This window comes from Muscardinus avellanarius (assembly GCF_963383645.1).
Source record: "Muscardinus avellanarius genome assembly, chromosome: 3".
In the NCBI taxonomy this organism is placed as follows: Eukaryota; Metazoa; Chordata; class Mammalia; order Rodentia; family Gliridae; genus Muscardinus; species Muscardinus avellanarius.
Window position 1 is genome coordinate 69,121,078 of NC_137788.1, and position 25,601 is coordinate 69,146,678.

At 34.9% G+C, this 25,601-nt stretch overlaps 2 protein-coding genes across 2 annotated transcripts in view; both read left to right on the plus strand.

Moving 5' to 3' along the window:
* Positions 1 to 587: 587 nt before the first annotated feature.
* On the plus strand, positions 588 to 11,882 carry IFI44L (interferon induced protein 44 like; the record flags this gene model as incomplete). The annotated part of the gene is made up of 7 exons (XM_080691450.1): positions 588 to 1,071; positions 1,616 to 1,664; positions 2,404 to 2,599; positions 5,094 to 5,246; positions 6,984 to 7,155; positions 11,267 to 11,367; positions 11,658 to 11,882. The coding sequence occupies 7 exons, from the start codon at positions 588 to 590 to the stop codon at positions 11,880 to 11,882; spliced, it is 1,380 nt and encodes a 459-aa protein (XP_080547576.1).
* Positions 11,883 to 21,511: 9,629 nt separating this feature from the next.
* The window catches only part of IFI44 (interferon induced protein 44), a gene marked incomplete at both ends in the record, with an annotated part of 19,440 nt that continues 15,350 nt past the window's right edge, over positions 21,512 to 25,601 (plus strand). The window contains 2 exons of the mRNA XM_080691452.1: positions 21,512 to 21,959; positions 24,784 to 24,922. Coding sequence (XP_080547578.1) covers positions 21,512 to 21,959; positions 24,784 to 24,922 — 587 coding nt within the window. The remainder of the gene's footprint in view (positions 21,960 to 24,783; positions 24,923 to 25,601) is intronic.

The following is a 25,601-nucleotide window of genomic DNA, read 5'->3' on the forward strand; positions in this document are numbered from 1 at the left end:
CAAAGCATAAATTATTTACTATAAGGCTCATTAAGATGTGTTGACTTCTAATTTATTATTTTTTGTCTATTACTTATCCAGTCTACAGTTTGTCAACTGTTAAAATATTAATAGTTTTTCTATTTTTATCTATTTATCATATTTGACTGTAATTATGCCATTTATATATGTTTTGCCTTGTAACTTTAGTAATGTGTTTTAATTGGGACAGAGGAAAAACTAATTCCATGGAACCAGAAACAATTATCTGTGCTTTAAACTACTATGGTAGCTGGATGTGGTGGCACCCGCTCGTAATCCCAGCATTTGGGAGGCTGAGATCAGAGGATTGTGGTTCATGGACAGTATCAGTTACTAAGTGAGGCTCTTTGCAACTCAGTGAGAACCTGCTTCAAAATAAAGAATAAAAAATAGGGCAGGGGGTGTAGTTCTGAGGTCGAATGCCCCTGGGTTCCATCCCCAGAACCACCACCACCACCACCACAACAACAAGTAAACAAAGAAACAAAACCAAATTGAAACAAAACAAAACTACTATGGTTCACTAACCTCTCAACCTATACTTTTTTTTCCATTATGTACAGGATATGACAATGACAACAAGATTGACATGGAATAAGGAAAAACATCTACAAAAACTACTTGGAAATGCTTCTCTGAGTCTTCTTTATAAGTCTAGTGTTCATGGCAGTAGCATTGAAGATATGGTTCAGAAATGCAGTTATCAGGGATCAACTATAATAATGATTTACTCCATGGAATATACTATTGGCGCTTTTATGCTTGACAATTTTCCTATATTATATAAATGTTTAAAAGAGCCTTGTCCTTCCTTCTTCTTTTCTTTTCAAGAGAAGAATAACATAATTGAAATGCGAACTTTATTTTTAAATGCAGTATTGAAAATTACTGATAAATGCTTGGAATTTTATTCATCTGGTGTGCTGAAATTCTCTGTAACTCCAAGAGAAAACAACAAAATTTTTCTACATTATCTGATATTGGAAGAGCTCGGAATAATTTGTAGGAACCCCAGTTCATATGTTGAATGTGAAGTTTTTCGAGTTGATGGTATGTTCAGTTAGGTAATCCTACATTCTATATTCTGGGACTATTCCTATAGTCTTTGTGTTTGGTAGGTTATAATTGATCCACAATAATAAGAATAAAATGAGAATAATCAGATTTCATATCAGTTGATATACTTTGATAAACTAAAAATGAAACTCAGGAGGCAGAAAGATTACCCACAAACTATAGATGTCTTTGAAAAGTAGAGAAGTATATATGTAAAGACATAGATAAATACAAAAATGGAGATGGAGAAGGGAAAAGGGAGGGAAAGAATCCTTAATGAGTATGGGTCAAAGCCCATTTGTTTTGGCACATAATCCAAGGATCAGTCTCAGTACCTCTAAGCATAGTTTCCAGAGAGAGAGTTAATGTGTGGAGATAATCATTTTTGCTCCTCTTCTCACTATTCCACCAATCCTAACTTCTAACTGGAAAACCTGGGTTTACACAATAAATTCAATATCCTATTTAGGAGGTAGACTTGGCCACATATAACCATACAAGATTTAAAGACTTACTGTGCTTTGCTTATTTCTCATAGGGATTAAGAATGATCCAGGATACATAAAGAAGTTAACAGCAGTCACACAGTAAGTTAAGGTGTTGGTCCATTGTACATTTTATTTGGACAAATCATATAAAGGGTACTGACAATGAAATAGAAAAAAATATAAACATTGTATTACTTGGAATTATAAAATGGGTTATTTATGTTATTGACATGGAATACTCAAGGTGGTTTAGAGCAACAATAACAAAACCACTATCAACCATGAAACTCATTAAATCCATTTGATGGCAACTGACTAATTTGAGTTCATGTTTCACTCTAGAACTATAAGATTCACAGTTTTCCAAGTAAAGTCTGGATAATGATTTTAGGTAATTCTTTTGAACCCCTCTTTTGAGAAAATAGTACTTGGGGAATCTCAGTCAATGTTAAAAAAACAAAGCCCTATTTATTCAGTTTATGGATAGATAAATTGCATATAATTTATTCTTATCTCTACTTAATATATTTTATTGAAAATAATAACTCACTTTCAGTGCCATTGGTATCTTAATATCAATACTCATATTTTTGTGGTCTATGGCTAGTGGTTGCTGGTTGTTGTCTTAGTCAGATACAGATAAATATATTTTATTTAAGAACAAAATGTAAAACTTTAGACATTTAACATCATATTATAGAAGATGTTAATGTTACAGTCAAAATGATAAGTAGGTGACTAAAACAATCCTTAAAATGAAAAAAAAGAAGCCCCAGGTTAATCATGCTTTTTTTAAATCAATGTTTGAGTGTTGCTTTTAACTACTGTATTTTAACAGGCGCAGAAATAGTCTGCTAGGAGACCTCAGAGCCTACAAGCCCTATGCAGACTTGGTTTCAGAAATTCGTATTCTGTTGCTGGGTCCAGTTGGTTCTGGAAAGTCCAGTTTCTTTAATTCAGTGAAGTCTATTTTCCAAGGCCATATAACTCGCCAAGCTGTTGTTGGGTCTAATAACAGTAGCATGACTGAACAGGTAGGTTTTTTTCCAGATTCCTTATGAATTTTGTTTCACAAGTCATAATTAGTAAATTTATCAATTACTTTGCCATTTTCTCTCACAACATAAATCTCCTCTGAATATACAAACAAATACGGAATCACATGTAAAATAAGAGTGAGGTTTGAATCAGAATTATTTCCATTGAATAGATTATTTAGAGAATTTTTGATTTTTATGGTTATAAGAAGCAATTATATAGAATACATTTCTAGTATATTTGTTGTGAAAAGCACAGAATTTTCAAAACTTTATGGAAACATTTTTCTAATATATTTTATGTCCATTTTTACTCATGATCCATGTGATTTTACCTAGATTGAATTTTTTCTTTTTTTGTAAGAAAATAATAAAAATTATATAATAAAATATTTTTACCGTGTAAGAGTGGTCTATAAAAATGTTTATGAAAACAAAACAATTAAATTTGGTGGATCAATCTTTAAAGGATATATATACTTATATTCCTGTCAAAACTTTCTTATATAAAAACAAACATGTTTAAGTAAGAAAAATGTTTGATACAAATTAATGTTGCTCTAAATAAACATCTACAAATTAGTTTGCAACATTTACCTAGAAACTTTTTTTTCTGGATTATGCCTGTTAATGTTATTATACAATCAGAAAAAAATGGAATGGATAGAAAATTTTATAGTCAGGGTACATTTTTCTCCAATCACTATTATTGTTATTATTATCTGATATGGAATATGCTGGCCATTATCCTGGTGGCAGCTAAACAACAAATCAAGCAATGGCATCTAGTACTATTGGTAGACATTGTACTTCTCCCCATGACTGTGTTTATAGAATATCCAATGTATGTATAGCCAGCCTGATTTTCAAGAAAGATGTTATTGTGTTTACACAATGGGGACAAAGAATTTTCTTGGATTAGCAGTGTTAGGAATACTACATACACATGCAGAATAAAGTTAGACCTTTATTTCATATTATATACAAATTTTAACTCTCACTAGATTGAAGATTTAAGTTTTTGATGCCCATCTATGAAACTGCTAGAAAACAACATAGAGGGAAAGCTCTAGGATATTGGTTTAAGCAATTGAGTTTAGCCCTAGGATATTGAGTTTAGGCAATCATTTTTTGGATATTATCTCAAAAGCACAGACAACAGAAAAAAACCAGGCAAATAAAATTATATTAGACAAAAAAAACCTCCTTCTGTACAGCAAAGGAAACAACCAACAGAGTAAAAGCATTACCTACAGAATGGGAAAAAATATTTGCCAATATAAATCTGAAAGGAGATAATATCCAAAATATGTAAGGAATCAAAGGTAAAAAAAATTGCATTACAAAATGGGCAAATGATGTTAATAGTGATTTTCAAGTAATCAAAACAACAACAAACCCTACAAACGGTCAACATATATCATCTATGAAAAACGCTCTTTATCACTGTCAGTGAAATGCAAATTGAAAGCATAACATCTCAAATTTTTTAGAAATGCTATGTAACTCAAGAGTGTAGATGAGTATATAGAGAAAAGAAAACCCTGCGCATTGTTGGTAGGAATGTAAATTAGAATGGCCATTATTAGTAGCATTGTGGCCTTTTCTCTAAAAATTAAAAATAGAACTATCATATGAGCCAGTAATTTCACCACTGCATATATATAGTCAAAAGAAATGAAACCAATATGTTGAAGTGACTCCTGTATTTCCTTGTTTATTTTAGCGTTATTTGCAATAGACAAATGTGTACTAAATCTAAGTGTCCGTGAATGGATGCATGGATAAAGAGAATGTAGTATATAAACACCATTATTGTGCAGGGATCTAAAAGAAGCAAATCCTGTCATTTGTGCCAATGGGTGACCCTAGAGGGCTAGGTTAATTGAAAGGCAGGCAATGAAAGAGAAACGACCTGTGATCTTGATTACCTGAAAAATCTAAAAAAGTTGGTTTTATAGAAGTGGGAAGTAGGATATAATGGTGGTTAGCAGGGATGCATTTGGGGTATGGGTGATATTGGTCAAGGGATACAAGGTTTAAGATAGATAGGAGAAATAGGTTCTAGAGATGTGTTATACACAAAATAACTATAACTAATAAGATATTTTGTTTTTAACATGCTAGGAGGATGAATGTAAAGCTTCTTATTAACACCTCTGTGGGGTACTATATATGTCAATTACTTAGATTTAGTTGTTTACATATATATTATATATAAATTTAAATATTACATTTTGTGCAATAGAAATGATTTTATCCATTAATTAAAAATAACTTTTTGTTTTAATTCTTAATATGTCAAATATCAAGTTATAATCCCACATATAACATATTTTTGAGATCCTCAATAATTTTTGAAAATCTGAAAGAATCCTGAAAACAAATTGTTTAAGTAATATATTAAAACATTAATCAGTATCTATTCTCCCTGTTGTCCAGTCTGAATATAAGTTAAAGAATAAACCTTAATACATGATTTTTTTTACAGTATAGGATATATTCTGTTAGAGATGGAAAAGAGGGAAAGTACCTGCCATTTGTGTTCTGTGATACGATGGGACTGGATGAGACAGATGAAATAGGAATGTGCATTGAAGACATACCACAAATCTTAAAAGGCTGTGTGCCAGACAGATATCAGGTAAGATTTCTTCAATTCCAAGACATTTAAAACACACTTTTCAAATAATTTTCATTGAATTTTTGCTCAATAAAACAATTTTAACTGCTGTCATGTTACTCTAACATCAATCAATAAATGAATAAATTTTCATGTAAGAAAAGTAGAATCACTGCTATTCTTATCTGTGTTAATGATTAATAAAGTAAAAAAACAGGTTTCTCTTCCTCTAAATTTCAAGAAAAAGTCATGGAGCTACTACATTTATATCACTCTTTATAATGATGTAACTAATTATAACATAGTAATTTAATCTCTTGTACATTTTATCAAAAGACATGATATTGAACAATTAACCACTTTCTGTTGAAATACTATACCATAAGTACTTAGGCTTTACATTACATTTTAAGCCCGGATTCAAAAGTTGTCTCTGCCATTGACTAGATATGTACCCATAAGCAAGTTACATATTTGCCTTAGTTTTACTGTTTTTCAATATATTAAATAGTGTCCATCTTAGGAGTGCTCACTATATTAGATGAGATGACACAGACTAAATTTGCAAAAAGTTAACTATTTATCTCCTTTTATGGGTACTGGGTATAATAAAGTTAGTCTCGGTTTCTAAACAGTGATCTATTTGATCTCCTAGTTGTCCTCTTTTGAAAATATTAATGACATATCCATTTGTTCTTTCAAAAGCTATCTCTTAAAAATCTAGTGTGTGTCACACATAAAAATAATTATTGAAAAAGAATAGTTAAAGAACACTACCTTTATCAAGGTATTCATAATCTTATCGGGAAAAAGGAGCTATGAATATATGAAGGGGGCAGAGATGGGAGCAACCATTTTTTCATAGCAGGGAATCAGTTCAGCTCAACATTAAAATATGTTGTTAAAATGGCATATTTACAAACTTCATTAATGTTTGTAATCTATTTTATTTTAATTAATTTGTTTTTATACTTTTATTGGTGCATTATAGTGTCACATCATAATTTTATAGTGATGGTGACATACATGCACACAGCACTTGGTGAGTTCTCCCCTGGGAGACATTAACTTGAGTGTTGACATTTCTTCTATTTTCACTTAATTTTGTTTTCTCTCTGCTAAATTAAAAGGAATTATAGTATTTTAATTTAAATGGCATTTTTAGCATTTTTCTCTCTCTATCATTTAATAATTTAAGTATATAAAATGCTTAGAGAGGAGCCTCAAATGACATACAAAACATGTTAATGGGATTTATTTTTGGAGATTCAAATGTTAGGTCAGCCTTTTTAAAAAGTACTTTTTGTATTTTACTCCAATAATTATAGCAGATAATTATCTTTTTATTTATTTTTTAATTATCTTTATATATTCAAGTATTTTATCTTATTTTTATTGGTTTATTGTAATTATATATCATAATGAGGTTAAGAGTGATAGAAACATGCACACAGCACTTGATGTTTTCCTTTTGAATTCCACTTCACTCTTTTCTCCTCTCATACATAATATTGAAACTGGTTCTTCAAAAGAGATAAAGATTTTATTATATAATAAAGATATAATGGCCTTATGCTCACCATGGAAAGGAAGTATAAAAATGGTATGACTGATTAATCTGGAGGAGTAATAGCTGGGGGCAAGAGGGAATATTTCAGGTTGGATGTTATTGATAATGATTTTTGATTCATGAATTGTGCCTTAAATATAAAGCAAAGACTCTGAATTTCAAATGTTACCTTGTTGTCTTTATCACAGTTTAATCCCCGTGAACCAATTACACCCAAGCATTCTACCTTTATCAGCTCTCCATCACTGAAGGACAGAATTCACTGTGTGGCTTATGTTTTAGACATCAACTCTATTGACAATCTCTCCTCTTGCATGGTTGCAAAGCTCAGAAAAATTCATGAGAAGCTATTAGATTGTGGTAAGTCTCATTCTATCAATTTTTTATTTTTAAGTAATTACAGATTCACAGAAAGTTTCAAAGAGAGTCCAGAGAGTTCTGTGTATCCCTCACTAAATTTTTTATGTTTAAACATCCACTCTATTAACAATCTTTCCTCTCATGTGGTAGCAAAGCTCAGAAAAATTCACAAGGAAGTATTAGACTGTCATATATCAATTTTTCATGCTGATGGCAATAATATGCAGAAATCACTCAAAGGTTTAACTGAAGAAAAGCCTTCAATATTAGTCTTCAAAACATAAAGAATAAACAGGCCATAGTTTTTTTGTCATGTGTGACTTTTCTGTAGCTCAACAGGGGACTCATATCTCCCATGCAATGCTGCTACAGACTAGGAAGATTAAAATCAATAAATTAACAGCATTACAATATGTGTATATAGTTCTATATCATTCATGTCATCACATGTACAAATTTATGTATCAATCACTACAATTAGAATATAGGTCTATCCCATTACTACAAAGATTTCCCTCATGGTAACTTCCACTCTTTTACTATTCATAACTGCCGGCAATCACTAATATCTACTCCGTCTTCATATTTTAGTCATTTGAGAATATTATGTTAGTGAAGTTATACAGTATGTTGCCTTTTGAGACTGGCTTTTCTGACTAACATTTTTGCAAAGCCTTTTGACACCAGTGGGGATGAAACTATAGATTCCCAATCAGGCCTTGTTGGCTCTGCTTGCTGGAAGGCACTTTGCTTCTTCCTAATTCACCACCCATGACATTGCAGGCGTTTGGCGCTCCCTTAATACGGGAAATTTTAATTTCCCGTATTAAAACTGTTAAATTTTAAGCTTGTTACTTGGCCTTTTCTTATACTTGCCAGGGAAAGAGAGAAGAGCACATCATTACTTAAGATTGTGGTGGAAGGCATAAATGGAGGTAGACAGTATTAGCACAGTGCATGTATAAACTTTCTTTTCCTTCTTTTCTTCCTTCCTTTTTTCTTTTTCTTTTCTTTTCTTTTCTTTCCTTTTTTTTTTTTTTTTACAGTAACGGGGATGGAACCTAGGGTCATTCTACCTCCAAACTATACCCATAGCCCTATTTGAAACAGGGTCTCACTGAGTTGCAAAGGGCCTCACTAAGTAGCTGAGGCTGTCCGTGAGCCATGATCCTCCTGTCTCAGCCTCCCAAGTACTGGAATTACAAGCATGTGCCACCATGCCCAGCTAAACTTTCTTTATCTCTTCCACTTCTCTGATACTACCTTGACAGGAAGTGAGAGTTGAACTGAGAAATGGAAAGACACTTCTATGGGCTTGGCTGAGGTCTTTTATAAGGTTCCTGGCTAGAGTAGTGTGGCCACTGTTTGAAAGTTATCTGCTCTTGCAATCTGTCAGATTGCCCTTTTCTCATGCTCTTGCTAGAAAGAACAGATTCTTATTTTCTTTCCTTTAGCTCCAGTTGCTTTTTCCTGGTTGAAGACTTATCCAGCAGTGAATCTGGGATATATGAAGTGAAAAAGACATCTAGGGCACAGGGCATGGTGGTGCATGCTTGAAATCCCTGCACTTGGAATGTGGAGACAGGAGGATCGCATGGGTTCGAAGCCAGCCTTGCTGGCTTAAGAGACCCTGTTTCCAAATAAAAATATAAAATATAAAAAATATAAAAAGAAAGAAAGAAAGAAAGAAAGAAAGAAAGAAAGAAAGAAAGAAAGGAAACCTAGGGACCCACTTAAGCAATATTTCTTGATTTCCAAGATTTCTAGTTCTTTTGCTTTCTTTTTCTCCACATTTCAATGTTTTTGTGTTTGACTTACCTATGATATCCAGAGATTTTAGCTGCACTTACTTAATGGAAAGAATAGGAACAAGTATGTCTACTCCCTGTGGTCCAAGACTAGAAGTGTTCTCACTGAACTTCAATCATTTTAGCAAAAGAAACTTTGTAGATAGTTATACTTGTTGTTTAGTATGCCAATAGAAAGACTACCTATAGTTTCTTTAAAAAAAACATGTAGCAGCTGGGCGTGGTGGCGCACGCTTGTAATCCCCGTGCTTGGGAGGCGGAGACAGGAGGATCGCGCAGGTTCGTAGCCAGCCTCGCTGGCTTTAGAGACCCTGTTTCCAAATAAAAATATAAAAATAGGTCTGGGAGTATAGCCCGTCGGTAGAAGGACTTCCAGGAACCCCAGTACCTTCAAAAAAACAAAAATCAAAACAAAACAAAAAACAAACAAACAAAACCATGTAGTTTGCTGGGTGTGGTGGTGCCCGCTTGTAATCCCCACGCTTGGAGGCTGAGACAGGAGGATCATGCAGGTTTGAAGCCAGCCTCAGCTGGCTTAAGAGACCCTCTTTCAAAAAAAAAAAAAAAAAAAAATATATATATATATATATATATATATCAGGTCTGGGAGTGTAGCCTGGAGGTAGAAGGCCTCTGGTTTCCCCCCAGTAACATACACACACACACACACACACACACACACACACACACACACACACAATGCAGTTTAATGTACAGAGTAGTTTAATTTAGTGGCTGAGTGAATCTAGATTCTTTCGATCATCATAAATTTTGACCTTGAGAAAGTTAAAAGCACTAAATTTAGTTTTCTATAAAGTGAGAAAATAAATTCTATGTCTGAACTTAATACGCTTATGTATAAACTTGAAAAAACTTTTGTTATAAACATTTGTGTAATGAACATTATATATACCCAAGTATAAGTCTATCTGCATACATTTAACAGCTCTAAAATTATTGTTTGTTAGGATAAGATAAGTTAGAGAGTATTAAGAGTTGAGATTAGTTTTTTAAGGACACATGGCTACACCTTGCTGGGTGGAAATGCTGATTGAAATTAATTCTGAGGAAACAGCATTAATTTTGAAAGAGAAGAAATGCATTGTAACAGAGTTTGAAAACAAACTATACAGGTCAGTTGAGATCTGCCATCTATCAGAGAGAAGATATTAATTGGCCAACTTTTCTAATTATTCCTGTGGGGCTTAAATGAAGAGACCATACTGAAGGCAATTATTTAATAATGGAATCAGTAACACAAAATTTATATAAGAGGGAAATACTAAAAGCTCAGGTAGAGAATTCTCAAGATATCCTTAATTGGTATTTGGAAACATCAATTTTATAATAGTTTTTCTTTGTAGTCAGTTTTTAGCAAAGTAGAACTTCTCTAAGTTTAGAAGCTAAGTGTGCTTTACTTATCTAATCTTTGTAGTTTGAGGGAAAAGGCAGTAGGTCCCTAGTAGAAGTGTGAAAGCAGTGCATTTGCTCTGATATATGCTCATACAATGCTCCTCGCCTTCTCTCATTCTTGTGATTCAGTTTAGTTCTCAAGGTACAGAAGTCATTTTCCCCCTTTGACCACTTTAAAACACACTATTTGAATGGGAGAATAGATTATTAAAATTTATTTATTTATTTATTTATTTATTTATTTATTTATTGGTACTGGGTATGGAACCCAGGGGCATTCTACCTCCAAGTGAAACCCAGCTCTATTTTTTATTCTTTCTTTTTCTTTTTTTTTTTTTTTTTTGGTGGTACTGGGGTTCCTGGAAACCTTTCTACTTCCAGGCTATATTCTCTTTTATACTTTTTATTTGGAAACAGGGTCTCTTAATCCAGCATGGATGGCTTCGAACCTGTGCAATCCTCCTGTCTCTGCCTCCCAAGCACGGGGATTACAAGCGTGTGCCACCACGCCTGCCTATTTTTTATTATTTATTTTGTAAAAGGGTCTCTGTTGCAAAGGGCCTCACTAAATAGCTGAGGCTGTCCTCAAATTGATATCCTGCTGTCTCGGCCTTCCAAATTCTGGGATTATAAGCAGGTGCCTCCATATCTGGCTAGATGATTGTAATTTAAGCAAATTTAGTTGTATTTAAAAGTGACCTCTCATGTTGGAAGAAAAGGGTCATTTCTATTTTGGAAACTTTAATGTTCACATTGAGATTTATTATGACTATTTCATTTTCTACTTCTTAAAATCACCATAATGAGAAAAGCTTTCATACTTATCTAATTAGTTCTGTGACATAGTTCTATTTACAAACAAAATGAATTGATTTATCTATTTGGTACAGGTGTGGCACATGTAGCCTTGCTCACCAAAGTGAAACATTGCGATGAAGTTCTTCAAACCAACTTTTCAAATATGACAAGGAATAATGCTTCCCAGAGCCAGGTAAAGTGAGGTATTTTCAATCAGATATAGTAATAGTGTCCAATCATATTCTGTGTGTCCATTTGCGCATGTGTGTACATTTGTTTGTGCTCACATGACATGTTTATATGCAATAAAAATGGCTTGTATTTTATAGTTTATACCTTCCTGTAAAAATAATTATCTGGATTATAATTATATCCTGAAATAATTTTATCAAACCATGACGTTTTCAGTTTCTTTCTTGAATTGTTTTTAAAAATCAGCTAAATATTTAGTATGATATGCTTATAATATCTATTTTCCCACAGGTAAAGGCTATAAACAGAATGCTAGACATTCCTATTTCTAATATCCTGATGGTTAAAAATTATGCCTCAGAGAGAGAGCTGGACCATATGCAGGATGTTTTGATCCTCTCTGCACTGAGACAGATGCTGCGCCTTGCAGGTGACTTCTTGGAAGACTTGCCTTCTGAGGAAACTGGTAAACTGGCCCCTTTCTGCTTCTTTCATAAAGTTTTGACAAAACTTTAAGCTATACTGAGTTGAGTGATGTGGATCTAATTTCCTAGTCCCAAAAGTTTCATTTCTGATCATTTGATTTTCAGACAAATATTCAAAATCGTTCAAATTCTCCATGTGATGTTATTTTGCCTTGATTTTGACACTGGACCCAAATCTGGACTGAGATCCTCTGATGAAGGCCAATAAGTTTACAATCTTCTTCAGATTCTGCTTTTAATCATGTTTTGCCTCCTGTCCTTGAAAGCAGCTAGTTGATGGCTCCTAGGATTTGTCCCACATCAAACCCAAGGATTTTGAGACGTCCTGAGAAGTAGTAGCCTGAGTACCCTGTAACAAATGACCCTCCATATTTCTGAACCATTTACAATTTAGTGTCAATGGTATCCTTCTCAGTCTTCTCACACAAAATCAGCTATTGTCTTACTTATTTTTCTATTGCACTTTATGTAATTCTATATTGGCACATGTAATTCTATATTTTTCTATAGCACTTTATGTGATTCTATATAAGTACTGATCACATTGAATGATTATCAAATAATCATACAGATAATCTGCTTTCCTAAATAGAATGAGAGTTCTTTGAGAAACAGAGGTTGCATTTTGTATATCTAGCCCATTTCCGGTTAAGGAAAAAGTGTACTCATCATTACTCTTCTCTCTCATACTCTCCAGAGTGACATTTACTTCAAGAATTTTTCCATGTAGAAGGAGAGAATGAAATGATGGAAGGAGCAAATGGAAATAATGGAAGGAGGGTGCTTCACTCAATTTTGGATGAAAATATAACTTCTGTTAAATAGTTGATTTAAACAAATTAACGTAGCTTGTATTTCTTAACAACTTAGCTTTTTATTTCTGTGAAAAAGTAAATTTTTTTCCTCTAATGACCTCATACCTGATTTTAATCAATTGAATTCCAATCAACCTAGGTATGTCTCCAAAGTTAAATGATCAAATAAAGTTACTATTGCAAGTCAATCAACAGGTTGTCCTGTGTAGGTGCCCTAATTGATTCTGAAGTCCTCTTAGTAGCAGTCAAAATTAGGACAATAAAGAAAAACAAATCTGACTTTTCTAAATAGACCTCTGTCTTTGTCTTTAAAAAAATATAATAAGAGAAATAAATTCCATGAGATAGTTTTTAGTCTGTTTTATTATGAAAGTCTTCATAATCCTCTTCTTCAAACTTCTTAATGTTTATATATACATATATATGTATGTATATATTATATATGTATATATCTGTTTAATATAAAGCATATATATATATGTTCAACTGTTTTTTATATTTTGACAGTTTCATTTATGTTTAATTAGAATTATTCTCTTCTGGGTAGTCCTGTGTATGCAGAAGACACGAACTACTTAGATATAGGCATGGGAATATGAATTTTTAAATGAAAAGCTTCAGGTTAAGCTGTGCTTAAGTGAATGTTTAGGAGGCATAATTCAATAGAAGGGATGTAGGCTTTAAAAAAGGTCAAATTGGAGTGGTCTTAGAAATTAAAGACTAGAGCCAGAATAAAATACTGGGAATAAATGTAGATTGGCAACCAGAATAATTATAGTATATGTGGTAAGTACTGATTAAAAAAAAAAGGCAAGGTGTATATTTTTCTCCTTGTAATACAGAGCAGGGAAAAGCCATTGTTATTGACAGGGGGAGGTGAAGATGGTTGATACCAGGCTTCTTACCAACTATTGGGTTATATGCCATAAATTCACCCATTCCTATATTGAAGCCAGGAAAACATTTGGATAGAAGGTCATATTAAGGAATAGGATGGAGCACCCTTATAAAAATATGGAGACCCTGAAAAAAAGAGGAGGAGTATTGTAGAGATCAAGAGAGAAACAATGAGGCATGAGGCACTGTTCATATAAATCCACATCTCTTGGGAATCTGAATGTTGAGCCTGCTTACTTTGTGTGTATTTGTATATGCTAAAAAGGACATTGTTAGTAAAATGATGCTCTATAATATTTTAGAAACATAAAAATGCAAGGAAATTCAATGTAAATTTAAAATTTAAACAGAAAGATTTATGAAAGAGGGCTTCACAAAGGAGGATTTTTAAAAATTTAATCTAGAAAGGGGTCTTTCATGAATTTATGGATTTCCATAATTTTTCTCTACCATCATAGAGGATAGTGGGACTTAAACTTTGTCACATTTTAAAGACTATCCAGCATTTTTGAAGCTTAACATAAGGTACCATTGAGCAAGGTACACAGCTCAGCCAGTCCTTGTATTACTTCTTAACAAAATGGTGCTAAGGGACGTAATTTATAATATATAAGTGATTCTAAGGTAGAATATCATCCTAAAATGAGAGAGATTTAATGGATTCTCAAGCATCAGTCTACAAACTTTTTGGTTTTGGTGGGCACATTATGTTGTTCCATTAGAAAGAGACAGTTTATTATAGAAGTTTGTGGCTTTGTACAAACTCATCCAGCATCTACTACCTCAATAAAATACAAAGAGGAGTAGTTGTGATGGGTGGTATATAAGCCTGTGCCCTCCTTGGAAAAATAATTTTAAGGGTTATTAGGTCACTTTCTTATAGAAAGGCAGGCCCATAATCAGCAAATAATAAAATCAACTGATTGATTCAAATGTGACTCTTAGAAAATCCTTTAAATAATTCCTCTTAATTATAACCAATCTTATTATGCACATAAAATTTCTATTATGTTTTGTCCTTTACAAATGATTTGTAACTTCTTCAAACCCTCTATGACTTACTTAACCCTCTGATTTTTTGTTTATTTTTCTTTTCCTTTATGAAATAATCAGTCATTTAGAACAAAAATATTGATACACAAAATCCTTACACTTTTCCTTTTAACCTAAAAGTATTTTCCTTTCCCTTTTAAACTTGTTAATTAAAATACCTTTTTACCAATAAACATCCCATTTATTTATTTAGTTTCCTTTTCTTTTAATTTTTTTTTGAATTTACTGTCTCTGGGCCTTTTTTTTCTTTTTGGTATTGGGGATGGAACCTAGGGGCATGCTACCTCTGGACTATGCCCCCATACCTATTTTTTATTCTTTATTTTGAAACACGGACTCACTAAACTGTAGAGGGCTTCACTAAATAGCTGAGGCTATCCTTGACCCTTTGATCCTCCTATTTCAGCCTCCCAAGTTCAGGATTACAGGTGTGCACCACCATTTTGGGCCCACTTATCTTAGCTATGGCTGACACCATGGAATGTGACAGACTCAGCACAGTTGTGAGATTGTACCAAACCAGCAAGCATTGTTCCTGAGTTCCCTTATGTAGTCCTGGAGCCTTGTACCTGCTTGGTCTCTGCTTCATCCTCCACATTCTGGCAGCCCATGAAGATCATAGTAACCAGCAGCTCCTGGCTGTGTTAGATACTGGGTGGGCCTAATATGGCCTCACCTGACTGTACCTTCACTTTGGTGATCAACTACAGGGAGGGCATGGTCCAGACAGCCTCTGGATCCCTGGGTCTCTTTAGCGCCTGATCGTGGATAGTGACCTCATCTTCTTTGTGGATTAGTTTGTCAACCTCGAAGGAGCTCAGCAGGTAGTACCATCCACAACATGAACAACATTGCCTTTATCATTGGACTTCCCCTTTATCCATTTTACTTTCTTTAACATTATCTCTCTGATAATCCCAGTTTTACACATGCCTTTCTGGCCAAACTTCAAGTTTATACAGTCTTGTCGCTTTACTTTTTGCTTCCAAAATTCAGTTTACAAAAACCAATACAATCTTAATTGGCTAGCCTGGCAAAAATAATTTTTGAAACATCTTTTACTTTTACTTTTACTTTACCATACTTAGATAAACTTTTAAAATACTTATAAGTCACATGAGCTAAAATATTTTTGGATTAATTTTTAAATTTATGTGCATTCGTTTATCTTTAATTAATATATTCAATCCTCATTTGGCTCAGATTATATTTGGCTGATAGTAATATGGGCTTAATCTTGTTATTTTAAGCATCTTTCTTTTCTATTCCCAGTAGAGGCTCAGCCTCTTTCTTCTGCATAGAATTGCACAAGCACTCCAACCATCCCAGTCCATAGTTGTGTGTATCCAGAGTCTCATGCCTCCCTATTTTATTCTAGGAGTTTTTCAACTCTGACCCACTTTCCCCTCCAGCAAGGCCTCTCAGAAGGAAACCAAAACTTTTAGCTTCTGTTTTTGATAGGCATCTTCAGATGCCTCCATCATTGACATACAACCCTTAACCTGGGATATCTCAACCACCAAGGAAATACTTTGCCCCCCCCCATGACATTTCTTACATTTGTTCACACACAAAATTATCTGGTTGGCCTAAGAGTTTAGTTTGGCCTTTCCCTGCATTTCCAAGAGACTTCTGTTGCTGGGTCTTAGCCAGTGAGGAATCCGCCATGTAGTCCCCAGCACTCAGGGGCTACTGCAACAGGGCAGTAGGACACATTCCCACTGACTGGGGAATCAGTGGCACTCATCCAATTGATGGGGATCCTGTTAGATCCAGTTGCTAGAAGCATATTATAGGGAAGCCACACATAAAGAAAATAAAAATCCTCATACAACCAAAAATAACTCATGAAGGCAATTTACTCCTGAGGAAATGAGTGCAGAAAGCACATCACACAGGAAGTCCATGAGGTCTTTTATTCCTCCAATGCATAGGCCACAGAGCTGTCCCCCATTGTCTGGTGCAAAACGTTGTAATTTAATTCAGTTGAATGATTTTCTCTTGGCAAATTTTACAAAAGGAGAAACAGGAAACCAGTACATCCAGGAGTGAAACACAGAGACACGTATACAAAATTAACAAACTGGAAACCCAAGAAGCAGTTAGAAATTGGAAGCCTGTCAGTTTTTTTGTGATCTTGTAACTCTGATAGAAAGGATTGCTTTCCTTTCTTATAATCATCCCTGCTACACACTGCATGATCAGTGGAATCTAGCTCATCCTCTTATATGCCCACTGTTGTGGTTAGATATAAAATGCCCCCTTGAAGAGCTCATAAATTGGTGTTTGGAGTTGATATATTGGAATTTTGAGGGTTATGATTCCAAGAGTGGATAAATACTTTGTAATGGCTCTATCTGAGTAGTTACCTAGGCTGTTAGGGTGTAGTTGGAGGAAGGAACCTTGGGGTGTGGCTTTGGGATTATATATGGTTACTTATCCCTCTGCTTTCTCTTGCTTCTGGTGTCCATGATGTGAGGAGCACAGCCCATGTGCTCATCCCTCTCTCTGGCTCTCACCACCATGCCCAGAGATCCATGGTCCCCAGGCTCATATAAACTGAACCCCAATCCAAAAGAAAATAAATCTTACTTCCTCTAAATTACATGATCAGGTCTTTAGATTATGGCCGTGAGAATGGTGACTAGAACACCCACATCTCATGAAAGTCTTCTATGAAAAGAAGAACCTTGCATTCCCAAATGGTACCTGTCTCATTCAAGAGGACTGCCTTCTCTCCTGAATGGATATTTTAAAAATTTCCTAAGTAAACATCTGTCTTCCTCTCTGGCTCATGCTGAAATTCTTTTTCACTAGAAGAGTCAAGGACCACACTTGTCCCAAGTTGTCCTTCTATAGTGACATTACCACCAGCAACCTATAAAGCAATGGGGCATTCTAAGAAAAAGCAAAAGCCCCAGTATCCTCAGAAGACCGGATAATAAGAGGACAGAAGGCCCTCTCCCCTGAGTATGAAAAGAAGAAAGAACTGTTCACTCTTGAAAACTGTGGCTGGTGTGGAAATCCACCTTTGTTTTGCTTGTTAGCAACAGATCACATCGCTTACAACACAAATAAGCTTTGTGAAGAGAACTTCTGTGCAAGTTTACTCATTTGTTATACAGAGCTACAATCTCCACATCTATTATTTTTTTGTGATTTTTTTCACTACAAGGAGCTAGTACTACCACTCAAATGCCCTCTTTCCACAATTAAATAAGACTGTGCCTCTCACATTTATAGCTCTCCAGAGGTATGATCCTTCTGGACCTGTAGGAGGAGAGGAGGCTTTAAAAGGGAAAGTCTCATGGATTGATACAGCTCAGCTCTTCTTCCTTCCTCACTTACTCCTAGGAGAACTCTTACTGTTCTGGCCTTACTTTTCTGGTCACACTCATTTGGATAAACCTTTTGAATAATTATGACTTCTAAAAGAGGGAGGGTAGGGTAGGGCTTGGCCCATTCATCTGATCTTTTTAATTGAAATTTGCTCTTCATTTTAAGTATATTTTAATGTTTATGGTTCTCATATTTAATATCCTTCCCTAGTCTCATCTTATGTACCAATCACCAATATTATCTGTCCACTTGTTCATTTCAGTGGAAGACAGAATACTTGGTTTCCCCTGAACAAATCTCCCAATATACTCATCTCAAAGAATAGTCCCACAATTTATTCAAGGGTCAAGAAAAATATCCTTGAGGTCACGCTATATTTGCGCTCTCCTTCACCCTCCCTTCCACCTCAATACTCCATACTACAAATTCTCTTGGGATTTTTCATGCTTAAAAGACTTAAGTTCTGGCCATTATTCCCAACTTTCACCACTATCACTGTAGTGGACATCTATCATCTTCTCTATCATCTAATACTGCAATATGTTACTGTTTGGAAGCCCCTTGTCAGTCCCATCTGGGATGCCAAACATGAAATGGTTTTGATTTGTTGGTCCCATCCAATCCTAGATTCTTCTCCTAGGCTCATTTAGGGGTAAAAAAAAAAAGCCTGGAAACTTCCTTTTAATGAAATGCAGCCCCACTCTGGAGAAGACGATGTGTCAAAGAGCTTTGAACCAAAACTCTGCTCTTTAAAATTTCTGTTCTTAAATAGGATCTCCTATCCAGGTTGTTATATTGACAACTCATTTTCCCACCAAATGCAGGTGCCTAGTATTTTGTCTTTTTTAGCCCAATGGTCAGGCCTATAGCCTTGGCCCACATTTTATCTGTTTTGTTCCCTCTAAATTTGAAAGTCTGTAATTTTCTTTCTCTCAAGGTCTGCCTTTATATTAACTCCACTGCCATGCCTAGTAGCAGTTTCTGATGGGCTCTGTAAGAAGCTATTTGTTTTAACCCTTTAGATGCCTACTCTTCTTTGAGACCTGGCATGGTGTGAAATTATAACTGGGTCACAATAGTCTCATAGATCCTTGTCCTTTTTTTCTTACAGCCTGTTTTTCAGACTGTGGCCAGAGTATTCACTGCCGCTATTTTCCCCCAAATCTACTGTGCTTTAAGCAAAATGAATTTTTCTGCCATAAACCTCCCTTTGAGGACATTCACAGTTGCCCTTCTTTCTGCTAATGCCATTCTTCACTTAGATATTTCTAACTCTATATCTATAGCTGGAAGTATACATCACTCTGTACAGAACTCTTCTCCTGTGTTATCTTGGAGGGTAGACCTTCCTTTGATTGTCCAAGGAAGGAGACTTCCTGCCCCATCACTCCATTTCCTCTTATTCTCATTTGTTTTCCTCATAGCATACTTAAAGTGTTATTAAATTAATAAATTAATAGCATTTTAAATTAAAAGTGCTATTGATTTTCAGGCCATTTGTTTGTTGATTGCCTGCTTTGAAGAGGATAATATACCTTCATGAACACAGGAACTCTATCTGAATCTATAGACATTTCATAGACATTTATTGAAAACAGATTCAAAGTTTGTAATATAAGTAAAAAGTTTATCTTGAATAACTAATTATCTTGCATAATTGGAGTTAACAGGTATAAACTGACTTTTGGGAAGAGGCTTTTATTCAAGTAGAAGGTTGGTGATCTCTTGGATATTTCTTTTATTTTCATATTAATGAAATACATTATTTTGCTATATTTATGCATGTCGTTGGCTAAAACTGTGGCCAAACAGTTTAATAGTATTATAAAATTTCTTACAATACAAAAAACCAGGATGCAATGGTTTGGGTTTATAAGGTCCTCCTCCCACTCTCAGTCCTCATGGAGAATGGAAAGCCATATTGGAGGTGGCACATAGTCAGAATAAGAAGTCAGATAGAGCCAGGTGTGGTGGCTAACACTTATAATCCCAGTGCTTGTGAGGCTGAGACAGGAGGATTGCATAGATTTGAAGCCAGCCTCAGCTACTTAGTGAGGCTCTCAGCAACTTAGTGAGACCCTGTTTCCAAATAAAATATAAAAAAATAGGTCTAGAAGTATAGCCCTAAGGTAGAAAAGCCCCTGGGTTCCACCCCCAGTACCACCAAGGGAAAATAAAAAAAAAGAAGTCAGGTTGAGGAGGAGTCTTTGGGGGTGTGGCCTTGTATATGATTTCTCCTCTTGTTCTCCTTCTGGTTTCTCACCTCCATTAGGTAAAGAGCATTGTCTGGAAGTGTATAATTAAAACAGTTTTGACAAATGCTTTACCCTTTTGCTCAAATCTTGGCTGAGTAATTTAGTAGAAAAGTGACATTTTACTAATCATTTAACTCCAAGATTCTTTTCATTTATTTGTAAACTGGAAAGAATATTAATATCTTCCTCATAAGTTTTTTTTGTGTGTGTGTGGTATTGGGAATGGAACCTAGGGGCATTTTGTCTCCGAGCCACACCCACAGCCCTATATTTTATTCTTTATTTTAAAGCAAGGTCTCAATGAGTTGCAAAGGGCCTCACGTAGTAGTAGTTGCAGCTGGCCAGGAACCTTGATCCTCCTGGCTCAGCCTCCCATATGCTGGGATTACAAGTATGTGCCACCATGCCTGGTGCGTAGGTTTTGAAATGAATAAGATACATGCCAGATGCTTGACAAATAATAAGCACATAACAGTTACAGCATTTTTAAACCTAAATAATAAGGCTAAATTTTTTTAAGATGTTTTTATTTGATGTTGCTATTATTTTATTAGGATCAAGAAGGTAAATTCCTTTCTGGGTCAAACAAAAATAAACTAACTTTTCTGGAACCAGTCAGGTACAAGATCTATGTGGACAATGGAGAACTTTGAAGTGGATGTTGAACAATGTAAAGCATTCAAAATAAGAGTTAAAATAAATAACTAAATAAAGGCATTACACTGGCCCCTACACATCTGCAGGTTGCATTCTGCCTAGAGAAAACAAGTTTGAGCTGTTGTGTTGTCTTCTGGCTTCAATTTCTTGGTTTCCCTAATGTCAATTTTTATTTGATTTTATTCTCTAAAATGAATTGGAGCAGTTCAAGCTCCTTTGCCTAAGGAAGTTGGCCTGCTGCCAGCTGGGCAGGGCTCCCTGAGTTTCAGTTTCCTGAGTCTCTGAAGCCCCAAGGCTGTCTCTTCTCTCATTTTCTGCCTGCCTATCTATCTACACAGAGAAACAGCCCTCAGTTCCTGTCTTCATACAGATTGTCCAAACAGGTAAATGTCTTGAAACATTTATTTCACTTTTCTTAATTACTTGCAAACAAGAATCTTCTCTTTTATTAACTTAAAAATAATTATGTAGCTTGAAAAACCAGACAATGATTTTTCTAGGTACCTCTTTACCCTGTATTTATTCATTTTCTGTGTTATATAGAGTAAATACACGAGGGTAAATGTGAGCTTTTGGGGGTACATGTTCTCTACTTTTCTACATTTAATGGGAAATATGTTGGATCTTTTCCTAGATCGAGAGGTATGGCAATGAGAACTTGTTTGACATGGCAGCAAGAAAAGCACCTGCAAAATTATCTTGGAGGAAAGTGCTTTAGCCTTCTTTATAAGGCCAGTGTTCATGGATTCTCTTGTGACAGTTTGTTTAACAAATGTTGCAACCAAGGACCTACATTACTATTGACTTACAATGGCGATTATATTTTTGGAGCATATAATCAAGAGAGTTACCAGAGAAAAAGGTCATTTTCCATCATCACTTTTGTACTTCAAGATACTGAAAGTTTAAAAAGTGAAAAAGTATCTGGCTCTTTTAATGACTCATATTCAGGTGGTCAGTATACTTTTATAGATGTCATAATAAATCTAAGGGAAAAAAAGGTGACTATTATATCAGAGAAAAGTGGAAAACATGACCTATCTCAGAATTCTGCTATATCCTTTGAGGAGTGTGAAGTTTTCCGATGTGAAGGTAGGTTTAATCAGCTAATCCTCAGTAGAGTTCTCCCCTACTTGTTTGCTGGTTTCCAGCTGATCCATCTCTTTTTAAGGAAATGAGATTTCCTCACTTGCCCTTATCTCTGGGCAGATGACCTACACTGAAACCTAGTCACAAATTATTTGATAAAACATAACCATGGTGAAAATATATGCATATTTGTAATAAGAACATAAGATCTATCCTTTTAGTGATTTTTTAGTATATTACACAGCATTGTTAACTACAGTATGCTGTATAGTAGACCTTTAGGAACAAATTATCTTGTATAACTAAAACTATACCTTTTCCCCTATAGGCTCTGGTAGCCACCACTCTAATTGTCTGCTTCTATGAGTTTTGGTATGTTAAATTTCTCATTTAAGTAGAAGGATAAGTTTCTGTCCTGTGTTTGGTTTATTTCACTTAGCATAATAACCTTCAGTCAAACATGTTGTCACAAATGAGAGAATTTCCTTCTTGTTTAAGGCTGAATAGTATTCCTTTGTGTGTATATACCACATTTTATAATTCATTTATTAAATAGCTAGGGAGTAGTGGTAATATTAGAGGGATTCCAGATGATGGAGGGGAAATCTCAGCAGAGCTTGAAGGGAAGGATAGGAGAGGAAGAAAGCTGACGTTGTTCAATGGAGGAGCTATATACAAATATGTGTAATAGCATAAATACAACATGATTAACCTGGACACTCTATATTGGGTGGGGAAGGGAAAGTGAGGGGGAAGGGCATGAAGCACAAAGTAAATGTACACCACTCTCAATATGTTTCACTTACAAAAAATAAATTTAAAAACTGAGCATTTAGGTTGCTTTGTTGCTGGAGTTTTCTACCATATCAAAAGAACATAGTTAACTAACTTTTATACTAAAGTACATGTTGCTTCTAATTTTTGCTATTGTAAATAATACTCCTATAAGACTTTTACCCAGGTAACTTTGTGCACAAAAAATACTTCTTTATGGTGGCTTCTGTTTGAGGGTTGTGCACATTTGTACTTGGATAGATACCTTTCCAAAGCTTCAGTTGTCTTTTCTATTCCTAATAGGCGAATAAAAATGTCAATTTCCTTGTAGTCTTGCCAGTCTTTGCTATTTCCAATTTAGTGCTCAAAGGATGGGTTCTAATTTTCATTTTTGCTTATTTTTGATCACTAACAAGTTTATTGCTATTTATATTTCTAATATATATATATATATATATATATATATATATATATATATATATATTATGGCTTCTGGGGATATTTCCTGAGTATTTGTATTTTATAAACTACCTATAGTGATTATACTTGAATGACTTATCAGAGTACATAATCCTTTAATCACAATTTATTTTGGGAAATATTGCAGTATTTTCACTGCACTGATATTACAGTGGAAAACCTAAAGCCAGATTATTATTATTATTATTATTATTATTATTATTAATGGTGATTTGATTTCCTGACTGCTGCAAATGTTTAAAAAGTATTTTTTGAAATATGGTAAATAAACTTGGCTGTCATGATTTGAGCCATCCTGGATCAGTTAAATAAGATTTTTATTGAAATACAACACATAAAAAGTACTCAGCTAGTTAGTAAACCAATTGACAAAATTTTATGACTGGAACACCTTCCTATAACCACTACTCAGAAGAAGAAATGTTACTTCTCTTATTCTGGAAGACTTCTTTACTTTTTTTTTTTGTGGTACTGGGGTTCCTGGAAGCCCTTCTACCTCCGGGCTACACTCCCAGACCTATTTTATATTTTTGAAACAGGGTCTCTTACACCAGCATGGCTGGCTTCAAACCTGCGCGATCCTCCTGTCTCCGCCTCCCAAGTGCGGGGATTACAAGTGTGCGCCACCACGCCCAGCCTACTTTTTATACTTTTATTGGTGCATTACTCTCTCGCATCATAATGTAGTTCACAGTAATAGTGACCTACTTGCACATGGTGGACTCTCCCTTCTGCTTCCTCTCCACTCTCCCCTTCCTTATACAGGATATTGAGATTGTCTTGGTATTCTAACACATGTCCATAATATTAATGGATGCTTTTATGATTACTTCCAGTTGTGCCACACAATGGCAGCCATTTTCTGTCATATCAAAATTAATATTTCTTATTTGTGATTGTTAGATGTATAGAACCATACCACATCCTGTGTTCTTTTGTGTCTGGCTCCTTTATTCAGTCTTATGTTTGTGAAATTGAACTAATACAGAGGATTGGATTAAAGCATACAACTCGTACAAGTCAGGCATCTTACATTGTATTAAGCTGTGCTAGTAATTGCCAAGACAATGGCAATCAGAAATCTAAACCAAGACTGAAATAGTATTGGGATATTCTGTGTGGCTGGCTCCATCCTTGCTTCTCAAATTGACATGTGTTTTCTAGACCTGTATGGAGAACGCGACTGCCAGAAATGGGTTAACATTTACCTTGAAAAGGCCTAGGGGTCATAGGAAGCCATGTCTAGACTGCAGAACTCGATGAAAGCAGCCTGTTCCTCCAAAGGAAACATTCCTGTCTCTCATGTCAGCACCTATTCCCAAATATCCTGCTTGTTAAACAGTGTGCCACAGATATTCTGCACATTCTCAGTGGTTTTTATTGCTAACCACTATCTCAAAGACTTTCTGCACCACCAACTCAAAGACTTTCTGCAACTGTTCTGTGGCCAGCCCAGTGAGACTTTAACCCTTAGCTCTTACTGCATGTTTACTAGTTAAACTTTTCCTCCTGGACTCTGCATGTGTGCAGTAGCATTCATACCTCAACTTCTCCCCTTTAAAATGTGTAAAAGCTGTGGACCAGTGTCCAGCAGGGCCTTTGGCTAAAAGTGAGTCCCCCTGGCTGGCCCCTCTCAATCTTCTCTGTCTGCATCATTCATTTCCTCTTAGGTGTACCATAGGACAGGAACCGTCAGACATGAACAGGCAAAGGTATTAAGTGAAGTAAATGGACACTTTATATATTATAGGGTTGTCAGGTAAGGAACACTTATATAATACAAGCTTGTAGGACATTTTCCAGGCAACCATGCCTGGGGAATCTGAATTTATTTATTGTAAATAATTCTTAGCCATTGACATAGTTAATGGAACTTCAAAACATGAGGATGCTTCCTTGAAGCAAATATCATTAGTTTATTTACCCAAACATATACCATTATTTGCATTTTTATAAGGAAATCAGTCTGAGTCACTTGTTTTCTTTCCCTCAGAGTGGTCCCTAGGAAAATAATACACGACTTTACTGCTTTAAGCTGCTTTAATCACTTCTGGATGACAATATTCCATTTTACTGCCTGTAGTAACTCACCTTGTGAATTATGAGGAATCCATTCTTTTATCCAATTGCTGTTGGTAAACACTGGAGTTTTCTTGCTCACAAATATACATTCTTGCACATGGTTCACACATATAGTTATTTTTGAGGAACATAAGAATGCAATTGCAAGAACTTAGAGCACGTGCATATTCACCTTCAGTGGATACTGACATAATTTATTAATATGGTCAAACAAATTTCTACTATGACAAGAAATTTATGAATATTTATGCCTGCTCCAAATCTCCTCTAACACTTTATCAGTTTGAAAATATGCATCCATTTTGATAT